Genomic DNA, 24,569 nt, shown 5'->3' on the forward strand with positions numbered 1-24,569 from the left:
TTTAAACACCTCTACTGGTTTGTTTACATAATTTATTTTATCTCCCAAAACTAAAATGCTCAAGCAAGCAAGCAAAATAAATAAATAAATAAATAAATAGATTTTCCTATATGAAATGAAATAATATGTAATGTATTTCCTTTAAACATGTTTACTGCACATGTTGCATACACATTTATTTTAACCACCCAGAAACAGGGGGGAAAAAACTTATGCTTAATACAAATAAATCCTGAAATGGATGGATCGGATGAATGAATGAATAGGGTAAATAAGAAAAAAATAGCATTATCCTATAATAAATATGATAAATAATGATCCCTTTAAATGGCTTTATATATTTATTATCATAAATCAAATGCTTAAAACACAGAGGAAAACGTGATCTGACTGATTGATTAAATGCAGCTTCATATGGATATGAACAGTGTGCTGATTGATCATTTCCACAAGATGGCAGGATACAACTGAAAGCACACAGCGCTCCATGGAGCAAGTTGTTTACAGTTTCCATGTATTACAAGTGCTTTCGTCAGAGTGGTATGTTCTCACAGAAATTCAGAGAACTGGAGAGAGCAGATGCAAAAGTGACAACAGCAGTGCACCAGCAGTCCAAGAACATCTTGAAGACTCAATATAACAATTACACGGCAAATTCCAAGTAATGCACTCTGTAATGCACAACTGATTTGATCCCCCTTATAAATGATTACATTATTTCCCGTAAGTGCCATAAATGGAACACAGTTACTCACTCTAAGTGATGCTAAATAAGATGGATATTTTGTGAGACAACCAGGCTCTTAAATGTCTGATGTTTAAAATCCAGCTCCATGATTTTCCCACAGCCGACATCCATTATATTATTAGAGATTAGTCAATCACCTTTATTTATATAGTGCTTTAAACAAAATACATTGCGTCAAAGCACTGAACAACATTCATTAGGAAAACAGTGTCTCAATAATGCAAAATTATAGTTAAAGGCAGTTCATCATTGAATTCAGTTATGTCATCTCTGTTCAGTTGAAATAGTGTCTGTTTTTATTTGCAATCAAGTCAATGATATCGCTGTAGATGAAGTGACCCCAACTAAGCAAGCCAGAGGCGACAGCGGCAAGGAACCGAAACTCCATCGGTGACAGAATGGAGAAAAAAACCTTGGGAGAAACCAGGCTCAGTTGGGGGGTCAGTTCTCCTCTGACCAGACGAAAACCAGTAGTTCAATTCCAGGCTGCAGCAAAGTCAGATTGTTTCCTGTGGTCTTGTCCTGGTACTCCTCTGAGACAAGGTCTTTACAGGGGATCTGTATCTGGGGCTCTAGTTGTCCTGGTCTCCGCTGTCTTTCAGGGCAGTAGAGGTCCTTTCTAGGTGCTGATCCACCATCTGGTCTGGATACGTACTGGATCCGGGTGACTGCAGTGACCCTCTGATCTGGACACAGACTGGATCTCGTGGCCACGGTGACCTCGGAACAAGAGAGAAACAGACAAATATTAGCGTAGATGCCATTCTTCTAATGATGTAGAAAGTACGGTGTTATGTGAAGTGTTTCCGGTTCCGGTTTACCTAATTAATGCAGCCTAAAAATCCTTTAACGGATTTGGATATTAAAAGCATATTAGTATGTTATGTGTATGCCAGGTTAAAGAGATGGGTCTTTAATCTAGATTTAAACTGCAAGAGTGTGTCTGCCTCCCGAACAATGTTAGGTAGGTTATTCCAGAGTTTAGGCGCCAAATAGGAAAAGGATCTGCCGCCCGCAGTTGATTTTGATATTCTAGGTATTATCAAATTGCCTGAGTTTTGAGAACGTAGCGGACGTAGAGGAGTATAATGTAAAAGGAGCTCATTCAAATACTGAGGTGCTAAACCATTCAGGGCTTTATAAGTAATAAGCAATATTTTAAAATCTATACGATGTTTGATAGGGAGCCAGTGCAGTGTGGACAGGACCGGGCTAATATGGTCATACTTCCTGGTTCTAGTAAGAACTCTTGCTGCTGCATTTTGGACTAGCTGTAGTTTGTTTACCAAGCGTGCAGAACAACCACCCAATAAAGCATTACAATAGTCTAACCTTGAAGTCATAAATGCATGGATTAACATTTCTGCATTTGACATTGAGAGCATAGGCCGTAATTTAGATATATTTTTGAGATGGAAAAATGCAGTTTTACAAATGCTAGAAACGTGGCTTTCTAAGGAAAGATTGCGATCAAGTATCACACCTAGGTTCCTAACTGATGACGAAGAATTGACAGAGCAACCATCAAGTCTTAGACAGTGTTCTAGTTTATTATAAGCAGAGTTTTTAGGCCCTATGATTAACACCTCTGTTTTTTCTGAATTTAGCAGTAAGAAATTACTCGTCATCCAATTTTTTATATCGACTATGCATTCCATTAGTTTTTCAAATTGGTGTGTTTCACCAGGCTGCGAGGAAATATAGAGCTGTGTATCATCAGCATAACAGTGAAAGCTAACACCATGTTTCCTGATGATATCTCCCAAGGGTAACATATAAAGCGTGAAGAGTAGCGGCCCTAGTACTGAGCCTTGAGGTACTCCATACTGCACTTGTGATTGATATGATACATCTTCATTCACTGCTACGAACTGATGGCGGTCATATAAGTACGATTTAAACCATGCTAATGCACTTCCACTGATGCCAACAAAGTGTTCAAGTCTATGCAAAAGAATGTTGTGGTCAATTGTGTCAAACGCAGCACTAAGATCCAATAAAACTAATAGAGAGATACACCCACGATCAGATGATAAGAGCAGATCATTTGTAACTCTAAGGAGAGCAGTCTCAGTACTATGATACGGTCTAAATCCTGACTGGAAATCCTCACATATACCATTATTCTCTAAGAAGGAATATAATTGTGAGGATACCACCTTTTCTAGTATCTTGGACAGAAAAGGGAGATTCGAGATTGGTCTATAATTAACAAGTTCTCTGGGGTCAAGTTGTGGCTTTTTTATGAGAGGCTTAATAACAGCCAGTTTGAAGGTTTTGGGGACATATCCTAATGACAATGAGGAATTAATAATAGTCAGAAGAGGACCTATGACTTCTGGAAGCACCTCTTTTAGGAGCTTAGATGGTATAGGGTCTAACATACATGTTGTTGGTTTAGATGATTTAACAAGTTTATACAATTCTTCCTCTCCTATAGTAGAGAATGAGTGGAACTGTTCCTCAGGGGGTCTATAGTGCACTGTCTGATATGATACGGTAGCTGACGGCTGAATGGTTGCAATTTTATCTCTAATAGTATCGATTTTAGAAGTAAAGTAGTTCATAAAGTCATTACTGTTGTGGTGTTGGGAAATGTCAACACTTGTTGAGGCTTTATTTTTCGTTAATTTAGCCACTGTATTGAATAAATACCTGGGGTTATGTTTGTTTTCTTCTAAAAGAGAAGAAAAGTAATCAGATCTAGCAGTTTTTAATGCTTTTCTATGGGATATGCTACTTTCCCGCCAAGCAATACGAAATACCTCTAGCTTTGTTTTCCTCCAGCTGCGCTCCATTTTTCGGGCTGCTCTCTTTAGTGTGCGAGTATGCTCATTATACCATGGTGTCAAACTGTTTTCCTTAACCTTCCTTAAGCGTAAAGGAGCAACTGTATTTAAAGTGCTAGAAAAGAGAGAGTCCATAGTTTCTGTTACATCATCAAGTTGTTCTGATGTTTTGGATATGCTAAGGAATTCGGATACATCAGGAAGATAACTTAAAAAGCAGTCTTTTGTGGTAGAAGTGATGGTTCTTCGATACTTGTAACAAGAAGTAGAATTTACAATTTTGGCTATATGAAGTTTACACAGAACTAAATAATGATCTGAGATATCATCACTTGGCTGAATAATTTCAACACTATCAACATCAATTCCATGTGACAGTATTAAATCTAGAGTATGATTTCGACAATGAGTAGGTCCTGAAACATGTTGTCTAACATCAATAGATTTCAGAATGTCTATAAATGCTGATCCCAATGCATCTTTTTCATTATCGACATGGATATTAAAATCACCAACTATTAAGACTTTATCTGCAGCCAGAACTAACTCGGATGTAAAATCACCAAACTCTTTAATAAAGTCTGTATGGTGCCCTGGTGGTCTGTATACAGTAGCCAGTACAAACATAACAGGGGATTTATCATTAACATTGGTTTCTCTGGATAATGTTATATGAAGCACCATTACTTCAAACGAGTTATACTTGAAGCCTGCCCTCTGAGAAATCCTGAAAACGTTATTATAAATTGAAGCAACTCCTCCCCCTTTGCCTTTTAGACGCGGCTCGTGTTTATAACAATAATCTTGGGGGGTGGACTCATTTAAAATAATGTAATCATCAGGTTTTAGCCAAGTTTCTGTCAAACAGAGCACATCTATATTATGATCAGTTATCATATTATTTACAAAAAGTGTTTTAGTAGAAAGGGATCTGATATTCAATAAGCCAATCTTTATCATTTATCATTAGTGGCTCCGCTGGAGGAAAATCAACCTCACTTTATATTCAATCAAATCAAGTGGGACTGGCTAAAGTGTCTGTAGAGGAGCATTTAGACACAAGCTCTTAAGGGCCCCAGCAACAGAGCCAAGAGAGACATTAATAAGCTATTTTTCATTATGCATAAAATGGAATCTAGTGGTGCATGAACAATTGGTTTTCTTAAACGTTTTGACTTTGTGAAGTCCTTTCAAGTTTAGGGTTAACTAGCCTAATATAATACAATTTCTCTTTCAGTATTTCAAATTTACTGAATCCTAACTTACACTGTCCAGAAGCTTTACATTTTGCTGCATATAGGCCTACACAAAAGCACAAGATACTAAAAAAAAAAAGCATGATCACCAATTGATCACCCACACTTTGCTCTGACCCGCATGCATAAATGCATTAATGCATAGCTAGAGCAATACACCCACTACCTTGGCCCACAAAGCCCATTTATGCTTTTGCAAGAATGCAGCATTTGTTTATGCTACAACAATCTGCTTTATCTCACTTTCTATTAGGCCTACTTATCTTCAGTTGCATGATTTAACAGCAAGTTGGGCTTGATGTTTAAATGAACGCTTCCAACATCTCCAGAAGCCTTAAGGATGCATTCAGAAAAATCAGCTCCTTTTAAGATCTGTAAAGAGATTCTAAAGATTCTATCATAATTTATTCACCCCACTTTTGCTATTTATAGGCTACAGTGGATCAGAAAAACAGCATCATTCACTTTAATTAAAGATATAGGAATGGTGACTAACACTACCAAACACAGAACTTTCCCATAAGGTTGCTTATTTGTTCCCGTTTGGTTTTGGGAACTGAAAAAAATAAGGTTTTGGAAAAGTTCTCTGTTGGTTCGTAGGTTTTTGTATTTCACGGTATAAAGAAAGTTATGCAGGTTTGAAACGACATAATTAAATATTTTCAATTTTTCAAAACATAACACATGCCTGAAACCACCAAATGTTTTCTCCTTCTGTAAACCGAGCTGTTTTGTTTACTGTATCAAGTCAATCAAGCAGTGCACTGTTATTCGCACTAATGACTACCCTGGGGGCGGGGCCATATTTTAAAAACAGGATGTAATTGGTTGAGAGCAGAGATACACGTGGGAGCGCACATACTGTCCCTCACTCGCCTCTAATCTTGCCTGTAGTCATAACGGCGAGCGGATTCACACCGAGCGACTCCTGAGACCGACGAGAAGTTCACCGAATAACTACGGTTCGCCAACATGAGAACTTTCTCAAGCTTGTTTGTTAGTTTCCCACTTTTTGCGGCTTGTATTCTTGCTGTTTCAGTCTCCACTGCGAGCGGTAAGTGTTTTTGTTTTCGTCTGTGCGTTGAGCGCTATAGAAACAGCATGGCAAATTACAGTAATAAACAAAGCAAGTCAAAGTCTACGGTCCTCATTATTTTGATGCTAAATGTTTTAAATGTCAAGAGATCAAACAGCTTCTTTTCTTAATACTTTTTTGTATGTATAATATAGCTTGTGTTTTTACTTTGCTAAATTTAGTAATGAATGAATGATGTTTAGTGTCCATTCTCAGTGTCGTCTTGTAAACAAACCTTGGCGGCTTCATGAAAAGTCCCTTTGGTCATCTAGTTGATGTCTCTTTTAGATGAAAATGTATATTATTTTTGTCTGTACTTGCGTTTAACTCCTTGGGCTCTCTATTTTATCCTTTTGTTGTCTATACAAAACATCATGTCCTGATTTCAATCCATTACCAGTGACCTACAGGCTTGGACAGACTTTTATAGCTGCATGGTCAGATGAGGAAGACCATTTGAGCACCAATTTCATGCCTTTGCTACTAATGTATGTTAAGATTTTTTTGACAGCATATATAATTGAATTTCCTCTATATACTCTGAACAAACAAAGAGCGATATTACATTTGTTGTAATTCCAAGTGTTGTTTTTAATGTCTGGATTTCAGTATTCATTATTCAATTGGCCCTATTACTCATTTTAGCCTCCACGGATGTTGTTACTTGTTTAAGAACACACTTCCCCATCTGCCGTTGAGCCTCAGGCCATGATCTGGCTCCAGTCTGTAGGTGTGGCTCAAGTGACCAAATCACTGAGTCACTTCCAATGAATGTGGCCACTTTTTAATATGCAGCGGAGCCCAATGAGGCCAGGGCACTTCCTGCCACTAACGACCAGTGCAGCAGGACAGGTTTGCGCAAACTTTAGGAAAATTCATCCTCTTTTCCATATAAAGGATTTTCTCTGAAGTTTTCAAATGGTACAGTTGTCGCCTCCTTGATCTTGTTCATTCACATGAAATTGGCACTCTGTGATGTTAAACAAATAGATTAGAAAAGTGAATTTTGCACATCATTCACTTATCTTCATGGCTATCCAACACCTGTGTGATTTATTTAATTTTTCTTCCGTGGAGCTTAAAAGCAGATGTTTAACAGCTGAGTGAATGGTGACCATGCAGGACAAAGAGCACCATAATATATTCCAACTCTTCTATAACCATATAGCTTCAACAAAGTAAGTAATCTGGTGCCACCCATCATTAGTACAAAGCGATCTATAGTAGCAGTTCACAAGGCATGGAATCCGGATGAGATCAACAAAGAAAATGTTCAATAAATAATGATTTTGATATCAGTCTGTTCCTCACCTAAGTCTATATTATGGCCTCAAAAGAAAGAAAATCATACAGGTCTGGAACAGCTTGAGGATGATTTCATTTTTGAGTGAACTTTCCCTTTAAAAGTTGAGAATTGTTTGTCTCACTTATCGGATTGAGAAGGTAAACAGCTTTGGATAGAAGCTGTACCCTCAAGCTGATCTAAGCTCAGTTCTCATCCATCAAAATCTAGCAAAAACTGCTTAAATTCAGCAAATGCAGACTTTTATCAACATGACCCAGGCCTCTCAGATCAGCTGATGTAGAGTACACTAATTATAGCGACTACACAGCCTCCCGCTTTTCACTCGCTTGCTTCTGCAAGAATGTGTTTGCGAGCCGTTCAAAAGCTGTCGCGTGGCCCGTGCCATCTGGCAGCAGGGTCTTCCCCTCCGGGGATGGGCTCATTTGTCCTGACTCCACTCCTAATAGCGGTCCAATGAGACTGTTTCTCCTGTGATTAATTTTCAATAAGCCCTAATCAATGTTTCATTCATAGGCAGAGCAACATGGCATTTCTCATATCGCTCCATCTTGGTCTCATGCTCCATTTTCCAATCTGCTGTATTGAATTTTTAAAATTGCATAACCCAACACTTGTCAGAAAACTTTCTTCACCAGTTTTTGAACAAATGCGCTGCACTGGATTTATGTCAATTTTGAATCTGTGTGAATGCCAAAATGTATGCTGTGCATTGTTGAATTTCCAACTAAGATTAATTATAAGCATATTTGCGTTGCCTTAGAGAATGGCTGTTTTCTCTGTACATCAGAGTGTATTTTTAGTCTTTGTGGGTTATTTATAAGAACAGATGGCTTTGGTGTTCTAGAGAAATCCCTTTAGTTTACAGAAATCTCACCTGAAGATGCAAGCTCACTGACAGTTTACTTTAAAAAAGCAGTTTATTGGTCAAAGAACAGTATGTTTCTTATGTGCAGACCATATCTTTATGGATCATTTGTTTGTCATTAAGAGGTGCAAGCCAAGCGGCTCAGTGTATTGAGCTGTTCTGGGAGATTTAACATGGGTTTCAGTGACGTAGGAATGTGAGGTTTGGAACACCGAGTTCTCCAGGGCCGTATGAAGGCATCTTAAATGATGTGCGAATGACCGCATAGCTGAGAAAACACACTGTGCATTAACACACACCTACACACATGCATATTCACACCAGCAGTAATGTGGAGTAACAAATCCAGGACACCTTTAGCATAAAGTGTGAGGCAATAAGCCTTAAAGTAATTTCATGGTAGTCTTGAGCTAAGACTTTAGGAGTCTAAATATATACAGGGGTAGTAACGCAAATCGGCACCTAGACACAGATCACCTATTTTTAACAACTTAAAAGGTTCTGTTACATTACCGCGATTAATCGCATCCAAATTAAAAGTTTTTGTTTACATAATATATGAGTATGAGTGTGTACTGTGCATATTTATTATGTATTTATAAATACCAATGCATGTGTGTATATTTAAGAAAATGTTATGTTTGTGTATTAAATATTTATATAAAATGTAATAATAAATACATATAATTGTATATACATGTAAATATTTTCAAAATATATACTGAATGTGTGTGTATTTATATATATTTTAATAAACAAACACCGTACACATTCATATATTTTGTAAACAAAAACTTTTATTTTGGATGCGATTAATCGCGATTAATTGATTGACAGTACTACTGGTCAAAATGAGCTCCTTTTTATGTTTGATTGACTTATTATATTGTGAATATTAATTTTCTCTTTTTTTAACATTTCGATTATCCGTCCCATCATCTAACCCTCAAATAATCTTTAAAACTATTGCCAGTAATGATGTAATAACACTTAATGTGCATATCTCAAAATCTCTCTCATAAAACTTTTTTTCATCCTGTAAGTTTTAAGGTTGTGATTTTCTTTGTGAAACACCTGTATTATTTTAAACCATTTCTAAATATTATATTTAGACATAGAAATTTAGAACATTGTCCGTACATAGGTTATCAGCAATAATATGAAAATAAATATTGGCAGCATATCTTCTATAAATGCATTTTTTTTTTATTGGAAGGATGTTTTTGAGTTGTGAATGTTACAGTATTTTATTTTATAAACTTAAAAAAAAATTTTGAATTTAAAATCCAGCTCCATGATTTGAATATATGACCATTTTAAGACCTTACAATGTCAGTAAATTACCATTATCAATCCTATAAACGTCTTTAGCCTATAAACACTGAGTGCACTGCATCTCTTTCTTTTCTTGAATCCCCTAGAATCAAACTGGGATTCAGTGTGTAGGTGTTTTGTTGCATTTGCGTGCTCTCACATGAACATGTGCAGTGTTTTGGTTGTCCTCCAGTCTGTTGTTTTTGTTTTGCACCTGTTCTTAATACGATAGTCAAGGGTTCTTTTGTTCGCCAAGTGTGCGTGATCCGCTCAGCAGATTTTAGCTGAATGACTCCTCATTCTGATGACTCATTTCTAAAGCCCTTCCCTACTTTTTAAGCGTTATTAGTTATTATATAATGATTGTACTCCTACAATTGCAGATCAGGTCATGCTTCTTTCTGAAATGACTCAAGTGTCGTTCCAGATATATGAAATGAAGGAGCGAGTGGTTTTATGGTTTTGAGCTGTTCTGTTATTTTCAGCTGCAAACGGTTCATTTTGGTTTTTTAAGTTAAAAAATGTAGTATTTTTCTGGCAAACCATAATAGTAGCACATCAAATGTGTTTGTTATTGGACTGTTTACTTTCAAATTTAAAGCTGAAGTTTGTCATTTTTGTGCCACTAGTATAACCAAATTGCAATTGGTTCAACTGTTATTCCAAAATTCGTATTTTTAGGTGTATCCCTTTAAGGCTGCACATTTTTAATATCAGTGCAGTCACAGTAAGATTGTTTTGACCATACTGGGATTGGGTCAGTTGCACGTTGGTTATTACTCATGGCCGCTTGTTTTTTCAGGGTCACAGTTGTCTGGCCAAACTTCATTTCTGCTTTCTTTGTCCCTGTTTGCGTGCCTCATTTGTGAGAGAGCAGCGAACACTCCCACAGTTGCCTGCCTCTACACGTTTAACTCCGAGAAAGACCATGTGATATACTATAGTGTGTAAAGCCATCTATCCGAAAGCCTGTGGGAATAATCTGCTCTCACTCCCATTTCAGAGCTTTTGCTGATCAAAAGGCCAGCTCAGCTGATGAGACGCTGATCAAATGTTTCACTTCATCAAGCAGCTTTACGTTCAGCTGATGTGTTCAGTTCTGTCTAACGGCCTTCCTGAAAGTATTAGGCTAACATTGAGTTCTACAAAAGTTAAACTAGGTTAAGAATAGCTAGTAAATGTTAGGTAATACATCATGAAGTGGAATCCTTGACATGAAATATTATCCACCCGGATTAGTTTTCATAAATATAATCTCAAGTATAGTTATACCAATGGTTTACCCAAAACATTACTCCAACTCTTGTGATTCAAAACCTGTAGGCCTATTTATTTCTTCCCAAAAGAAGTTTCTGATAATTATGCCACTCATTTCTATAAAATGAAAGTGAATGATGGCTAGAGAACTACTAGTGTTATTAAAACAATAAATAAATGCTAAATAAAATAATTTAAACATAAAAACATTAATTGATAAATTACTTTTATACTGCCAAATTAAAAGACATTAAAAATGGTTAAAATACTTTTTTTTAAAAATGTAGTTAAATATAACAATAAAACTAAATAACTTATTTTGACGCATAAATACACATTTAAAACAATGTAATTCGTGTTTAAAAGGAAGTGAATGCAATACATTTTAAACTTATTTAATAAAAATAAGTTTTTAAATGCAATTCCTTTTCAATTCCTTTTAAATGTTGCAAACAATTTTATTATTATTATTATTATAAATATTTAGTGCTGTAAAATGATTAATCAAGATATAATCATATCCAAAATATTTTTTTTACATAATGTGTGTACTATGTACATTTATTATGTATATATAAATACACACAATGCAGTATATATTTCTAAAATATTTTATGTATTTACATATGTATATATTTATATTCATATATAGTTTATATTATACATGTATTTAAAATATAAACAACATTTTTCTTAAATATACATGTGTGTGTGTGTATATTTTTTATATATCTGTGTATATCTATCTATCTATCTATCTATATATATATATATATATATATATATATATATATATATATATATATATATATATATATATATATATATATATATATATATATATATATATATTATTGCGATTAATTGATTGACAGTGCTATTATTATTAAAAATGATAATAATTGAAATAAAACAAATAACTTTAATGATTGTTTTGCAAATTGAATTTCAGAAGAGCATTTACCAATCACATTTTTTACTTTATTTATTTATACATTTATTCATTTATTTGAGCTTCATTAACTTTCATTTTCATTGTTTGGAAAGTGGGTAAATGAGGATGGGTTAAATTATGGAATTTTTTGGGTAATTTATCCTGTTGGATACAAGAGTTTGCCCACAAACACATGCCCATGTCAGCACCTCAAAAAAGTGGAAAGAAATTGCACGCAGATGGACAGCAACAGTTTCTGTTCAGTTACATTTCTATGGAAACAAAAAGCAGAATTTTGACTAGCAGTGAGTTATTAAGCTGCAATGAATTACTTTCAGTTCTCAATTTCTTGTCAATTATGTCATAACTGTTCAGCAAGAAAAGCTTGTTGACTTTGAATCCTTCAGGCTATCCACATACAGTTTCTGTTCCCCATGGAGTGTTCTGTGCTAATCTGTGATGGATGGGTTGATCTGACTTGCTAAACGTTTTGTTCCTGGTGTGTTATATAAAAAGCAGTTCCAAGGGAATTTTTATTTATTTATTTTTTTTCCCCAAAAACTGAAATTAGTTTCCTTGAAGATTAAAGGGAATGGTGCTTTGAGCCTTCTGGTATAGCGTGAAAAGAAGGATGCATTCCATTCCAAAGATAAACATTGCAATCGTTTGGATAAGAAGGTTTCTGTTTATGCAGGCCGGGGCTTTATCGTTATCCCAGAAGCTTCAGCCCTGAGCGTGAAGGCCGTTGCCTTTTGTCACAATTAGAGGAGATTGTTCGCCAAATGATGTCTTGGCGCGAAACAAGTTCACACAGTTGAAACCTGCAGTGGAGCTGCATGGAACACGGGCTAATTATCATTTGGAGTGCCGCTCACCTAGAATAAACTCTGCTGAGTGTCTCCGTTGTGGTATTTTGGATTGGCGCCAGGGGAGGACACAACGATGCGCAGGAAGTCTCTCACGGATGTGTCATTTACACAGGGTTGTGTGAAGCCAGCACAGATTGTGAAAAGTTACAACTCCACAAATTCAAGGCCTATATGTGTTAGGCTTAAATTATCAGTTAAAGATAGTAACAGCCCCACAAACTGAAGTGGGATATTTTTGGTTTTTGGTTTCCATTTCAGCATATCCGTAAAATGTAAGCAGTGCAGTTTCTTTAGCTTAATGTAGCAAAAAAAAAAATCTGCCATTTTGTTTGCTCCCCCTTATGTAGTTCCAAATCCATATATTGCTTATTTTTCCTTCTCTTTTTAATTTATTTATTTTTATTATTATTATTATTACTTACATTTGATCCTTTAGGATAATACTCAATTTATTCTACATTAATTTGCATTTTCTTTTTTATTATTGTTATTTTTATTCTGCTAAATTTTCATACTTTTTTCCTCAGTCCATTGCTGTCCCACGTAAACACTTCCTGACCTTCACAAACAATTTTTATGTATACCACAGGACAGCAGAGAAACTTCTAGAAGGATTTGTAATGCTGCGGCCTCGTCAGCAGTTTGGGTCATGTCCACTTTGTCCAACCCTAATAAAAACATGACCAAACCGTGACCCCATTGTCTTTTTCACTTCCCTTTTTAAAAGAAACAGAATTCTAGAATCAGAAAATACTGCTGATGGCACTGAATTGAACCCAAATGAGCATTATTCATGAAACACGAGATTAATAATTTCTCTGTAATCCTTCGTAAATTCATGTTGCTTGGATTTGAATGTAACAATGTATATAAGTGTTTTAAAAAAGAGATTCTGTTCATGCTTAATGAATGAGCCCCTCTGAGTTTTGTTGAAAGTTATATCAATAATGGATTTAATGTCAAATTCACTTTCTTTGTCTTTTCTCAGCTGACAGCTGTGAAGTAAATGTATGCTTGAACGGAGGAACATGTGTGACCGAAGATGGAAAAGATGCCTTTAAATGCATTTGTGCTGAAGGATTCACCGGACACATCTGCAACGAGACTGATTTCGGTAACAGTCTTATCAGTTATTTATGTAGATATATGTGAACATGTGTGCAAAGGATGCTTGTATGCATGTATGGTTTATCATTTCTCGCATGACCTTTGTTCTCAGGGCCCTGCAAACCTAACCCCTGTAAAAACGATGGCCTCTGTGAAATCATCACCAACTCCCGAAGAGGAGACGTCTTCAGTGAATATGTCTGCAAGTGTCAAATAGGCTTCGATGGAATCCACTGCCAGAACAGTGAGTCGCTTTTATCCAAACCGTAGGATCTGTTTCATGCCAAACATATAAGTGCTTATCAGAAAACTCAATTGCTGTGAAATCAAATTTACATTAGGATGGAGATCACATCTGCATCCAAATGGTAATTAACTCTCACAGAACCGAACCCAGATGGCCAATTGTAGTTCTAAACTGCCTAAATCGTCTGGGTTCAGTCAGATTTAGCTGTTGATAATGTGTTCACATTACTGAAAGCAGTTTTCTGTTGGTCAGCATAGAGAATTTGCATGTTGCATGCTGGCTGACACATTTTATATGTTCATACAAGATTTCTTTAGCTTTTATATGTCTTATGAATTGTGTCTGGCCATAGTTCCCATGCAAGGATAAATTAGATACTGTATTGCAGAAAGCGTTTTTTTTTTTTTTTCAACATATCACATGCAGCTGTTCTCTTCAGAAATGCATGACTAATTATTTCACCAAGTACCATGGTCTACGTCAATTCCAGGAGCTCTCTGGATGTAATGAGGACAGATGGTCAAATCTCCGCTATATTAACAGATGCAACTCTTAAGACAGCAGAGAACCGCTCTAGTCTCTGCTGTCGTCGGCTGTTGGCTGAGGGGCGAACCGACCTGCAGCCCTCAGCACAAAACACCACAACAAACAGCCAAGCCATGACTGCGTGGCCCCTCACATAGTTCCACAGTTGAGATAAATCACATAATCATGATGCTAAAATGCTCCATGCATCCATGACATGCATCTACTAAAAATGTTATTCCATAATTGGACATATTCCGTGGAGAATACATGGTGTTGAACTCGATTTTTGGATGCAGTATATAATTCGAGAGGCAGGGTTTAAAAACCGGGGCTTACTGATGTCATGCATACAGGAAATTTATAAAGAAAGATGCTTCTTTGGAATAATTTGCACTGGTGATGAAAAACACTCGCAATATGATCTAAATCATGTATTGATGTGATTGGTCACCCACTTCACTTTATGTCTTTCAAAACCTAGTTAGACAATAAGCACAATGTCCAATGTCTGGGCTTAAAACGTAAACAAATATATATTTATATAATATAATTTGATTGACCAGAATTTGGCCAATGAAAAGCCAGAAATCCCTACATAATTGAATAATGCTTTTCCATGCTATAAATTTGAGACAGCATTGATTGTTTAGTTCACCACAGAGACTCACGTACTCTCTGATTACGGTGGACATTATGGCTTCAGAGCCAGCTTTCCCGCGCTTGATAAAAGGGTTATGATGTTTAGACTGGGTTTAGTTAAACATGCGGGGGCTCATCTTCAGTGTGGCTGGGAATGTGGCTAGATAAGAACGGCAATGACATTGAATTGACTGTTTAGAAGCTTCTTAATCGCTCAGAGAGACGTCTAAATCAAGCTCGGATGACGGCAAAGATTGTGGAGTTTAGTGTCAAACATAGTGGCAGCACAAATTAAAATATGATTGTAGCGTAGCACACCCACGCTGTCGCACACTAGCCCTGTTGCTGGGGTAAAATGCAAGTGGAGGAGGCAAAGTAAATGAAGTCCGCACACATCCTCGACTCTCAGCTGGCAGAAATGTTTCACTGACAGCATGAAATTGGTCTGAAAGCCCCGCAAGAGGCCGTGAAATCTGTGTCAAAAAGCTTTTACGCAGTGGAGCACTGGTCACAGTAGCTGAGCTGATTGAAATAGAAACCTGCTGAAAGGTTTAAATGCAGAATCAGTGCCTCTCTTGTGTGTCTGCAAGCAAGTCAAAGAGTTAACGAAGCGCTTGATTCCTGCATCTAAAGCTTGCTAGCTAAATTGGTGCTGCCTTTCTGCCACTACGGTGTAATTTCCCTATTTTCCAGTTAATAAGAGCTAGTTTTCTCACTCCAATTTCTCACTTCTAATTGCTGTATTGGTGTTATTTTTCTGTTTTTTTTTTTCTCACTAATCTTTCTCTGCATTGCGGTCAAGGGATTTTAATGGCTGGTTAGGGCTTAAGCACAAAACATTTCTCAGACTCGACTGATTTTCAGTTTTCATTTTAGTTTGTTTAAATGTAGTAAATATAATTAATTATTTTGGTTATATTATATTAGGGTTTTAATATGTTTTTTATTTACTTTTAATATTACTTTTTTAGTGTAAATATTTATATTTATTTTATTTTAAGTTTTTAAAATTAAGGATAACTATTTAAATATTAATAAACGTAGTTAGCTGTAACAATATGGTCCATAGATCATGGCAAATAAAATAAAATAATAAAATGACAAAAAGCATATAATTTATTGACTAAATCATCATCTTATTAATGTTTTTGTTGTCTAATTTCCATGACTGTGTTAACATATCTCTGTTCAGATCAACTTCTTTAGAAAGATAATTTAGCAAAAGTCCAAATTGCACCTTATTTTGGTCAAGGGTCGCCTGATTAGACAGGAAGAGACAGTATGACTAACACAGAAAGCAACCAAATAGCATTTAGTTTACTAGTTTTTACTTGTTTAGTGACAAGCGCATAAAGATTATAGGTTATACAACAAGTAGACATGGAAAAAATACATGTATGGTGCAGCCATCTTCACAAACAGATAATAAGACTAAAGAAAAAGCATAAAATGTCATCATAAATGCTTTCTTTTGTTCCTTCCCAGCTTGCTTCAGTTTTTTTCTCTTGGATGCCCCAGTTTCACTGTCACATGTGGAAGTGGAGACCTCCTACCTTGCATTTTATTGATTTGGATGATGTTGCAGCTGACATAAGATTGCATTTCACATTATGTAGCTAGATATTGATGTTCTCAGAATAACAGAATGCACTACTGTGTTGAATTGCTTCTCGGTGGGCAGCAATGATCTGCTTCTTACATTAACATTAGGAATATCCGCTAGCATTTTACAGTTTTATTCTAAATTGCCATGCTTGAAGTGGGAACTTGAAATGTCAGGCCCTTGTGAAAAAGAAGTGTGCTTTATTGTATTGAATGTGCATTTGTAGTGTAATCTTAAAAGCATGTTCTTTTTTTAAGCTGTACTTGCAGATAATATAATATTAATGAAATAAAACCATTGAAATGGACTTAAAGAGAGTGTAGCTACTTTCATGACACACTTAAATCCACTTCTAAAAAGTGCACTTTGTAATAATTTCTGAAGTTTTACCTAAAAGTACATTATAAGTCCCCTACATTATAAGTACATGTCTGTGTCCCTGCATGACAAGACAAAACCATTAAAACCCATTACAAACGAGGCAATTGTTGCATACGGTGGGGACATAATTACTGATTAAAATTACTTATGAGTTTTGCATCAAGTGCTACTCTTCACTTCTAAAAACACGTTTGAATCATCAGTGGCAAATCCTTTACATATGAAAACCTACTTACTGTGAGTCAGTGTAACCTGCTGGCTACTCGCCCAGGTTCGGGAAACACACATCTGAATATTTGGATTTGAACTGTTCTGGAACAGTGTTATAAATACAACATAACTACTGATTTCAAGTTGTGTCCTCTTTTTGAAGGCCTAACAAAGTAGTTTCGCATTTTATAACGAAACACACAGCGTCTCCACGACATGGTGGTGATGGCAGCAGCAACAATGCTACATCAAGAATAAAAGTTACGTTACGTTTATTTGCGTGAACATTCGATGTTATGCAAATCTTTCCACACAGTGACTTAGACATGGGGCCATGTTTAAACGAGGTGTTGTAGGAGGGTGTGGATGAGTCTTAACCTTTATAAAGAATATCTCTTTGGGTTTGAGACTTTAGTCTTTGAAACGTTAGGAATCTTATCGATTCACGAACACCTTGTAACACTCCAAAGAGAAAGGACAACTTGAAATTGCATCATATGACCCATTTAACCCATTCTACAGTTGAGAGTGTTAACATTAGCAGTTTGCATTTGGATCACTGACAAACTTTCGGGAACTATTTAGTACGATGGCCTAGCAAAAAAATCACCATAACACAGGACCGGTTTAATTGTATTGTGCTAATCTTGTCGTGTTGCAGCTTGTTACCATTGTGTTGTTAATTTCATTGTGTTTTGCTAATTTCGTTGTTTTGTACTAATTTTGCTGTGTTGCAGCTTGTGTCCATGATGTTGTGACTTGTTTGCGTTGTGTTGTGGCTTGCTTCCATTCGGTTGTAGCTTGTTTCTCTCGTTTTGTTTCCGTTGTGTCGTGGCTTTTTTCCATTGTTTTATGACATGTTTCCATTGTGTTGTGGCTTGTTTGCGTTATGTTGTGGCTTGTGACCATGATGTTGTTGTGACTTGTTTCCATTGTTTTGTGACTTGTTTCCGTTGTGTCGTGGCTCGTTTTCTGTTGTTTTGTGGCTCGTTTCCATTATGTTGTGGCTCGTTTCCGTTATGTTGTGGCTTGTTTCCGTTGTGTTTTGACTTGTTTCCGTTGTTTTGTGGCTTGTGACCATGGTGTTGTGACTTGTTTCCGTTGTGTTGTGGCTTGTGACCATGGTGTTGTGACTTGTTTCCGTTGTGTTGTGGAGATTTCATTGTGTTGTGCACTAGAGGGCCAAAGAAAATCAGTGTGCTACTCTTTCTTATGAATATAGAGGATACATGGAATAAGCAAAAAATGCATCTTGAAGCTCCGATTCACCAGCAGTCATTTTATGTCAGTCCAGCACAAAGTGACCGCTCTTAACACTTATGGGGAACTGGGAAGTACTGCTCTCTGACCTCTGGAGGTTTGGAAGTGTTTCATTATGACGGAGCACTGCGTTGGCACTGGACAACTGTGACCAATCACACCCAGTCACGCTCCATCTGCACACACCAGATAATCCCACTGATTTCCTTCAGTTTTGCTGGAATGTTCATTTGCAGATTCTTTGTCTTTTTTTTTTCTCTGTTTAATTAAATTTTTTCCCCACAACATAAAATGCCCTTCAGGCACATGAGGGCCAATATACACCCTTTCTCTGCGTCATCATGTTGACCTTTTAATAATTCTGACACACTTGTGATTGAAGCATGTTGGTGATCTGACGTGACACTGTTGCTCATAAGTGGATTAGAAACTTCAGCAGGTCTGCCTCAGCCTCCTATATCCTCTTAATGAACGACTGTAAAGATCCAGTCGTGCGGGGTCATATGTGGGTTCCTTATATGTGCCCTCAATTCTGGGTTGCCATCGTAACCACTGTAAGTAGAAAACTTTGACTAGTATTTCTGGCTTTAATTTGGACAAACATTATTGTAATTAACTGAGTGATACATCTCTAACTGGATGAAAAAACAATTCTTGGAACAGCAATTTTCCAAGATCTGAATATGAATAAAAAAAAAAACATGGTCAGTTCTTCACGTAGCTGTCAAAACCAAATGATACAGCTGGGATTGTATGTATTCAGTGCACATGTAGTTCATATTGAGTAGTACGTCATCACTGTATATCAAAACAAAATTTGCAGTATAAGTAAAATACCGTATTTGGACAAATTAATTCCATAAAAGCAATATCTGAAAAAGACAGCATGGTTTATGTTGTAAAAGCAAATATTAAAACACACACATATATATATATATATATATATATATATATATATATATATATATATATATATATATATATATATATATATATATATATATATATATATATATATATATATATATATATATATATATAATATTACCACCTCATCTGCCTCTTCCCCACTTCTGTTCTTTCTTTTTCACTTTTTTTTATTTTGTTTGACTTTTTATATGCAGTAATATTGAATATAAGACACACTTTAGTGCCTGCATTAAAAATGTTTAATTAAATTGCATTTCATATGTTATTACATTTATGCATTGCAAAATGTTACCAATAATGTTTGATACTTTATAATTTAAAATCTAAACATTTAAAAAATATATATATTTAAAATGAATGCCACTTGGTTTGATTTTGTTATATAATTAAGTGATATTCATGAGAGATGCTTTGAGTTTTTGTGCTTTAATAAAGAGATTTTTATTAAACGTAAATACATTTCAATTGAATAATTTTATGTAAAAAAGAAAAATGTTATTTAATAAAGAGTTTTATTTAGAGACTTATGTATCGTAAATGAAATCCTGAGGGAAATTAGAACTAAAAAACTTTAAGCAATAAGAATGTGTTTATATGTTTATTATGGCCGATACATAATTAAATTTAGTATGTTGTCTTTAACGGATGTTACAAATGAATTATTAGAATTAATTATTAATTAATTATTAATTCTTAAATTAATTTAGAAACCATTATGCAGAATAAATATTTATTTAAAATCATTTTAGCTTTTGAAGAAAATAATTGTATTTTTATATTAGATCTTCATGTACCTCAGACCATTGTAGAAGTTGCTTGTTGCCATCTAGAGGTCACAAAGAAAATGGCTTCATTTTTGACAACTGTTTTGCCTGTCCAGACCAGTTTTGATGACTTTTACAGACACCTTATGATTCCCACAGATGTGAATGACTGTGCCGGCCAGCCCTGTCAGAATGGAGGCACCTGTCGAGATCTTGATGGCGATTTCACCTGTAAATGTCCCTCACCCTATGTGGGAAAGCACTGCAATCTGCGTAAGTAGGACACTGCCAGTACACATGTCCACAAACTGTTTTTCACTTTATTTCCATCACATATTTGGCTTTTTATTTGGTGACTTCATTCAGCACACAGTGGCTACGTCTCTCCTGTGAATGCGGTCATCACACTGTTTATCCATCTTTCTGTCGCACAGTAAGCCTCCTGAGCTCTTGAATATCTGCTAATGTCTGGCTCTGGTTCCCAGGATGCATCTCTCTGCTGGGAATGGAAGGAGGAGGCATCGCCGAATCTCATATTACTGCCTCTTCTGTGTACTATGGCATTCTGGGACTGCAGCGCTGGGGGCCTGAATTAGCCCGACTGAATAACAAGGGACTCGCCAATGCTTGGACCTCTGCGACACATGACAAGAACCCCTGGATCGAGGTAAACAAGTCTGTTTGGTTTACTGGTTAAATACATATTTGGAGTTCAAATATAATTTGTGCTGACCCAAAAATGACTCATTTAATGACTTATTTAATGATAGATCAACCTGCAGAGGAAGATGCGTTTCACTGGCATCATTACCCAGGGTGCCAGTCGCATGGGCGCAGCCGAGTTCATCAAAGCCTTCAAGGTGGCATCCAGTTTAGATGGGCGAACCTACACCATGTACAGACCCGAGGGCCAGAGCAAAGATGTGGTGAGGAGTCACTCATTTTTCTCTATTTATTTATTTATTATTTAATCTTTTTTTGTTTTGGTTTGAACTTTTTGGGTGTATGTTTAACTGTGAGCACTTCTGGTCAAATAATTGTCACTTTTTTATATTTCACTGTTTGTTTGGATCACCATCATTTTAAAAGTAAACGTAATTCGTATTTTTAGAATTGGATTTTCATGGTTTAAGATAACAATTTTGGGTCTGGGACAAAACTATAAAATTGATACATAGTAGTAATATAGTAATTATATATTGCTACATTTATTATATAATTGATTACTGTATATGTGTTTATTACACATATATTAATACATATAATAATTTGAAAAGTTGTCAAAAAAAATAAAAAAATAAGACATTATAAAATGTTAATGTGATTTTATAAATATATATATGTGTGTGTGTGTGTGTGTGTGTGTGTGTGTGTGTTTCAAATGTTTCAAATCCTGTAATTATATTACAAGTTTTAAATAACTAATGATTGTATGCATTTCTGTTCTCCAGATCTTTGTTGGTAATGTGGACAACGATGGGACAAAGACTAATTTGTTTGATCCTCCAATCATAGCTCAGTACATACGAATCATTCCTGTTGTGTGCCGTAAAGCCTGTACACTGAGAATGGAGCTGGTGGGCTGTGAACTCAACGGTAAAGCCCCAATGATATTCTTGCATGTTTATACATTCTTAAGAATAGATTTATGGAAGCCAAAAGACAAAACAACTCCACTAGAATATGGTTATAATGCTGTGGTTTTATGGAAGAAAAAGTGACCAAGCAGCATCACAATTTCCTGCTCGTCTTCGTTAGTGGTGAAGTTAAGGACCGCAGCTTGTTTGGCTGAAGGAACAAAGTCACATCTTCCCAAACTGAACATTCTGAGTAGAAACCTCTCAGACATCTGACACGGTTTTGAGCTGCATATAGTGATGAGGAACAGCACTGGTTAACCTGTGTGGTATATACTTGCTACATTTCGTTCTAGTTTTCTGCAAGCGTTTAAGAAAGATCAATTCTTTTCTTGAATATTTGTTTAAAATATGATTATATTATATTATTCTAAATTATATAATTGGCCAATTTTTATATTATATTCTGTAAAAAAACTAGCTAGTTTAATATAATAATTAATAATACTAAACCCCTGTGTGCAATTATGATCTCAATTGGCATCTCAATATTATAATGTACACTTATGAACAATAGATATTCTCTGTGAGATTAAACATTTATCAGTGTTATTAGATGGTTACTGTTTTTAAAGATGAACTTAAGTGAGCTTTGCATCATTGAAATGTGCATCTAAATGTAAAAACATAAAATTAGCAAGTTACTAATAATACTAATAATTAACAAAAAAAGTCCAGTATCAGTCGATATGGTACGTTATATCATGCATCCCTTCATGAAAGTCTCATTTCTAATCACTGAAATGGTGCAGGTGTCATTGTTTCATTCACTGTTCCATCTGTGTCTCTCAGGCTGTCCATCACAGCACGCTTCACACACCGCCGGCTCTCGCTCGCATGCGCTTCACACACACCCCGTCACACACAGCATCTTGAGCTCACCTGCATGAAACTTGCTCAGTGCTGATGTCGTTTGTGCTGCTTGTGCTGACACGCTTCCCATCCATCCCTCTGCCACTTCCTGTCCCGTCCCCTTCCTCTTTCTGTTGTCTCACTTCACAGTGTATTTGAACACGACAGGTTGCTCCGAGCCCCTAGGTATCAAGTCACGGCTGATCGATGACAGGCAGCTGACAGCTTCCAGCACTTTTCGCACCTGGGGGATCGAGTCGTTCACCTGGCACCCGCATTACGCTCGTCTGGACAAGCAGGGCAAGATCAACGCCTGGACAGCAGCCACCAATAACCACTCCGAGTGGCTCCAGGTGAGATGACAAACTTGTAAGCCTGTGAAGAGACAGATTTAGAGTCATGTGTTACATCTGAAGTGAGTCTTTAACTGAATAAATTTGCATTTTAAAGATTTTTGTAGTAATTTTGTAACCATTTTGGAATATTATTACAATTTAAAATAACTATTTTCTATTTGATTATATTTTAAAATGTAGTTTATTCTGTTGAGACAGAGCTGAATTTTTCAGCATCATTATTCTAGTTTTCACTGTCACATTCTATTCAATTCAATTCAAGTTCATAGTGCTTTTCACAATACAAATCGTTACAAAGCAAAGCAAAGAATTACGTTTCTACAATATTTAGTAGTAGCATATAAGTGGTGACTGTCAGTTTGTGCTTGTATGACAGGATTTTTCAGAAAAATGAATACAAGACGTAGTCAGCCAGACAATGAACATTATTAACAGCAATTATTATATGATGCAGTCACACTTGTAGCAATATTTAGTAGGGGTGCTCCGATCACGATCGGCCGATCGTTATTGCGCATCTCGTCAGTAAAAAGCCGGTTCTCTAATCAGCGGTTAATTCCATCAGGTGCGTGATTCACATAGAGCAGCTGTTACTACACAGAGCCGTTGTTAACTGAGAAGATGCACCAAAAAAACGCTGAAAATTGAAGTTGGATTTGTGCATCTTCTCATTCATTAACAAATGGCTCTGTGGTAAGTAACAGCTTGCTGGAGTAAAATTAAATTAGTGTAACCCAACTAGAAGAATAAGAAATTGCTCATCTTGATCAGATGCAACTGCCACCTCACAAATTAAGAGATACACTTCATTCGAAGACTTGGCGAAAGAGATGCGTTTTTAATATAGATTTAAACAGAGAGAGTGTGTCTGAGCCCCGACATTATCAGGAAGGCTATTCCAGAGTTTGGGAGCCAAATGTGAAAAAGCTCTACCTCCTTTAGTGGACTTTGCTATCCTAGAAACTACCAAAAGTCCAGCGTTTTGTGACCTTAGGGATGGATTGTAACGTGGTAGAAGACTAGTTAGGTACGCAGGAGACCATTTAGGGCCTTATAGGTAAGTAATGATAATTTGTAACTGATACGGAACTTAAAGGGTAGCCAGTGCAGAGACTGTAAAATTGGGGTAATAGGATCATATTTTCTTGACCTGGTAAGGACTCTAGCTGCTGCATTTTGGACTACCTGTAGCTTGTTTATTGAAGAAGCAGGACAACCACCAGAAGTGCATTACAATAGTCCAGTCTAGAGGTCATGAATGCATCAACTAGCTTTTCTTGCAAATTGTAATCTACAAGATTCTGTGTACATTTTTTTGGTCCAATAGTTAATATCTCTGTCTTATCCAAATTTAATAGAAGAAAATTATTGGTCATCCATCCTTTACATTTTTAACACACTCTGTTAGCTTAGATAATTTAGAAGTTGAATCTGGTCTCGTTGAGATATATAGCTGAGTATCATCAGCATAACAGTGGAAGCTAATTCCGTATTTTCTAATAATATTACCAAGGGGCAACATGTATATTGAAAATAAAAGGGGACCTAGGACGGATCCTTGTGGCACTCCTTATTTTACTGGTGATAAATGAGATGACTCCCCATTTAAATAAACAAAATGGTAGCGATCAGGTAGGATCTA

The 24,569-nt window shown here is 36.1% G+C and overlaps 1 protein-coding gene across 2 annotated transcripts; it reads left to right on the top strand.

Moving 5' to 3' along the window:
* The first annotated feature begins 5,650 nt into the window (after nucleotides 1-5,650).
* LOC113085509 (EGF-like repeat and discoidin I-like domain-containing protein 3) lies at nucleotides 5,651-22,953 on the top strand. 2 transcript variants are annotated; one of them, XM_026255169.1, is made up of 8 exons: nucleotides 5,651-5,847; nucleotides 13,402-13,527; nucleotides 13,633-13,764; nucleotides 20,242-20,355; nucleotides 20,568-20,749; nucleotides 20,853-21,008; nucleotides 21,534-21,678; nucleotides 22,722-22,953. In XM_026255169.1, exons 1-8 carry the CDS (start codon nucleotides 5,766-5,768, stop codon nucleotides 22,931-22,933), a joined length of 1,149 nt encoding a protein of 382 aa, XP_026110954.1. In that variant the 5' UTR covers nucleotides 5,651-5,765; the 3' UTR covers nucleotides 22,934-22,953. The 2 variants fall into 2 exon arrangements, with proteins under 2 accessions (XP_026110954.1, XP_026110955.1); XM_026255170.1 differs by having other exon boundaries at nucleotides 22,740-22,953.
* The last annotated feature ends 1,616 nt before the right edge of the window (nucleotides 22,954-24,569 follow it).

Source organism: Carassius auratus, unplaced genomic scaffold, assembly GCF_003368295.1.
Source record: "Carassius auratus strain Wakin unplaced genomic scaffold, ASM336829v1 scaf_tig00041705, whole genome shotgun sequence".
Taxonomy (NCBI): domain Eukaryota; kingdom Metazoa; phylum Chordata; class Actinopteri; order Cypriniformes; family Cyprinidae; genus Carassius; species Carassius auratus.

Bases quoted from the DNA above. Each gene is read 5' to 3' on its own strand.
- LOC113085509 (XM_026255169.1), top strand. From the start codon at position 5,766: ATGAGAACTTTCTCAAGCTTGTTTGTTAGTTTCCCACTTTTTGCGGCT. The intron at 20,750-20,852 runs GTAAACAAGTCT...ATTTAATGATAG, and splicing joins ACAAGAACCCCTGGATCGAG to ATCAACCTGCAGAGGAAGAT. The intron at 21,009-21,533 runs GTGAGGAGTCAC...TCTGTTCTCCAG, and splicing joins AGGGCCAGAGCAAAGATGTG to ATCTTTGTTGGTAATGTGGA.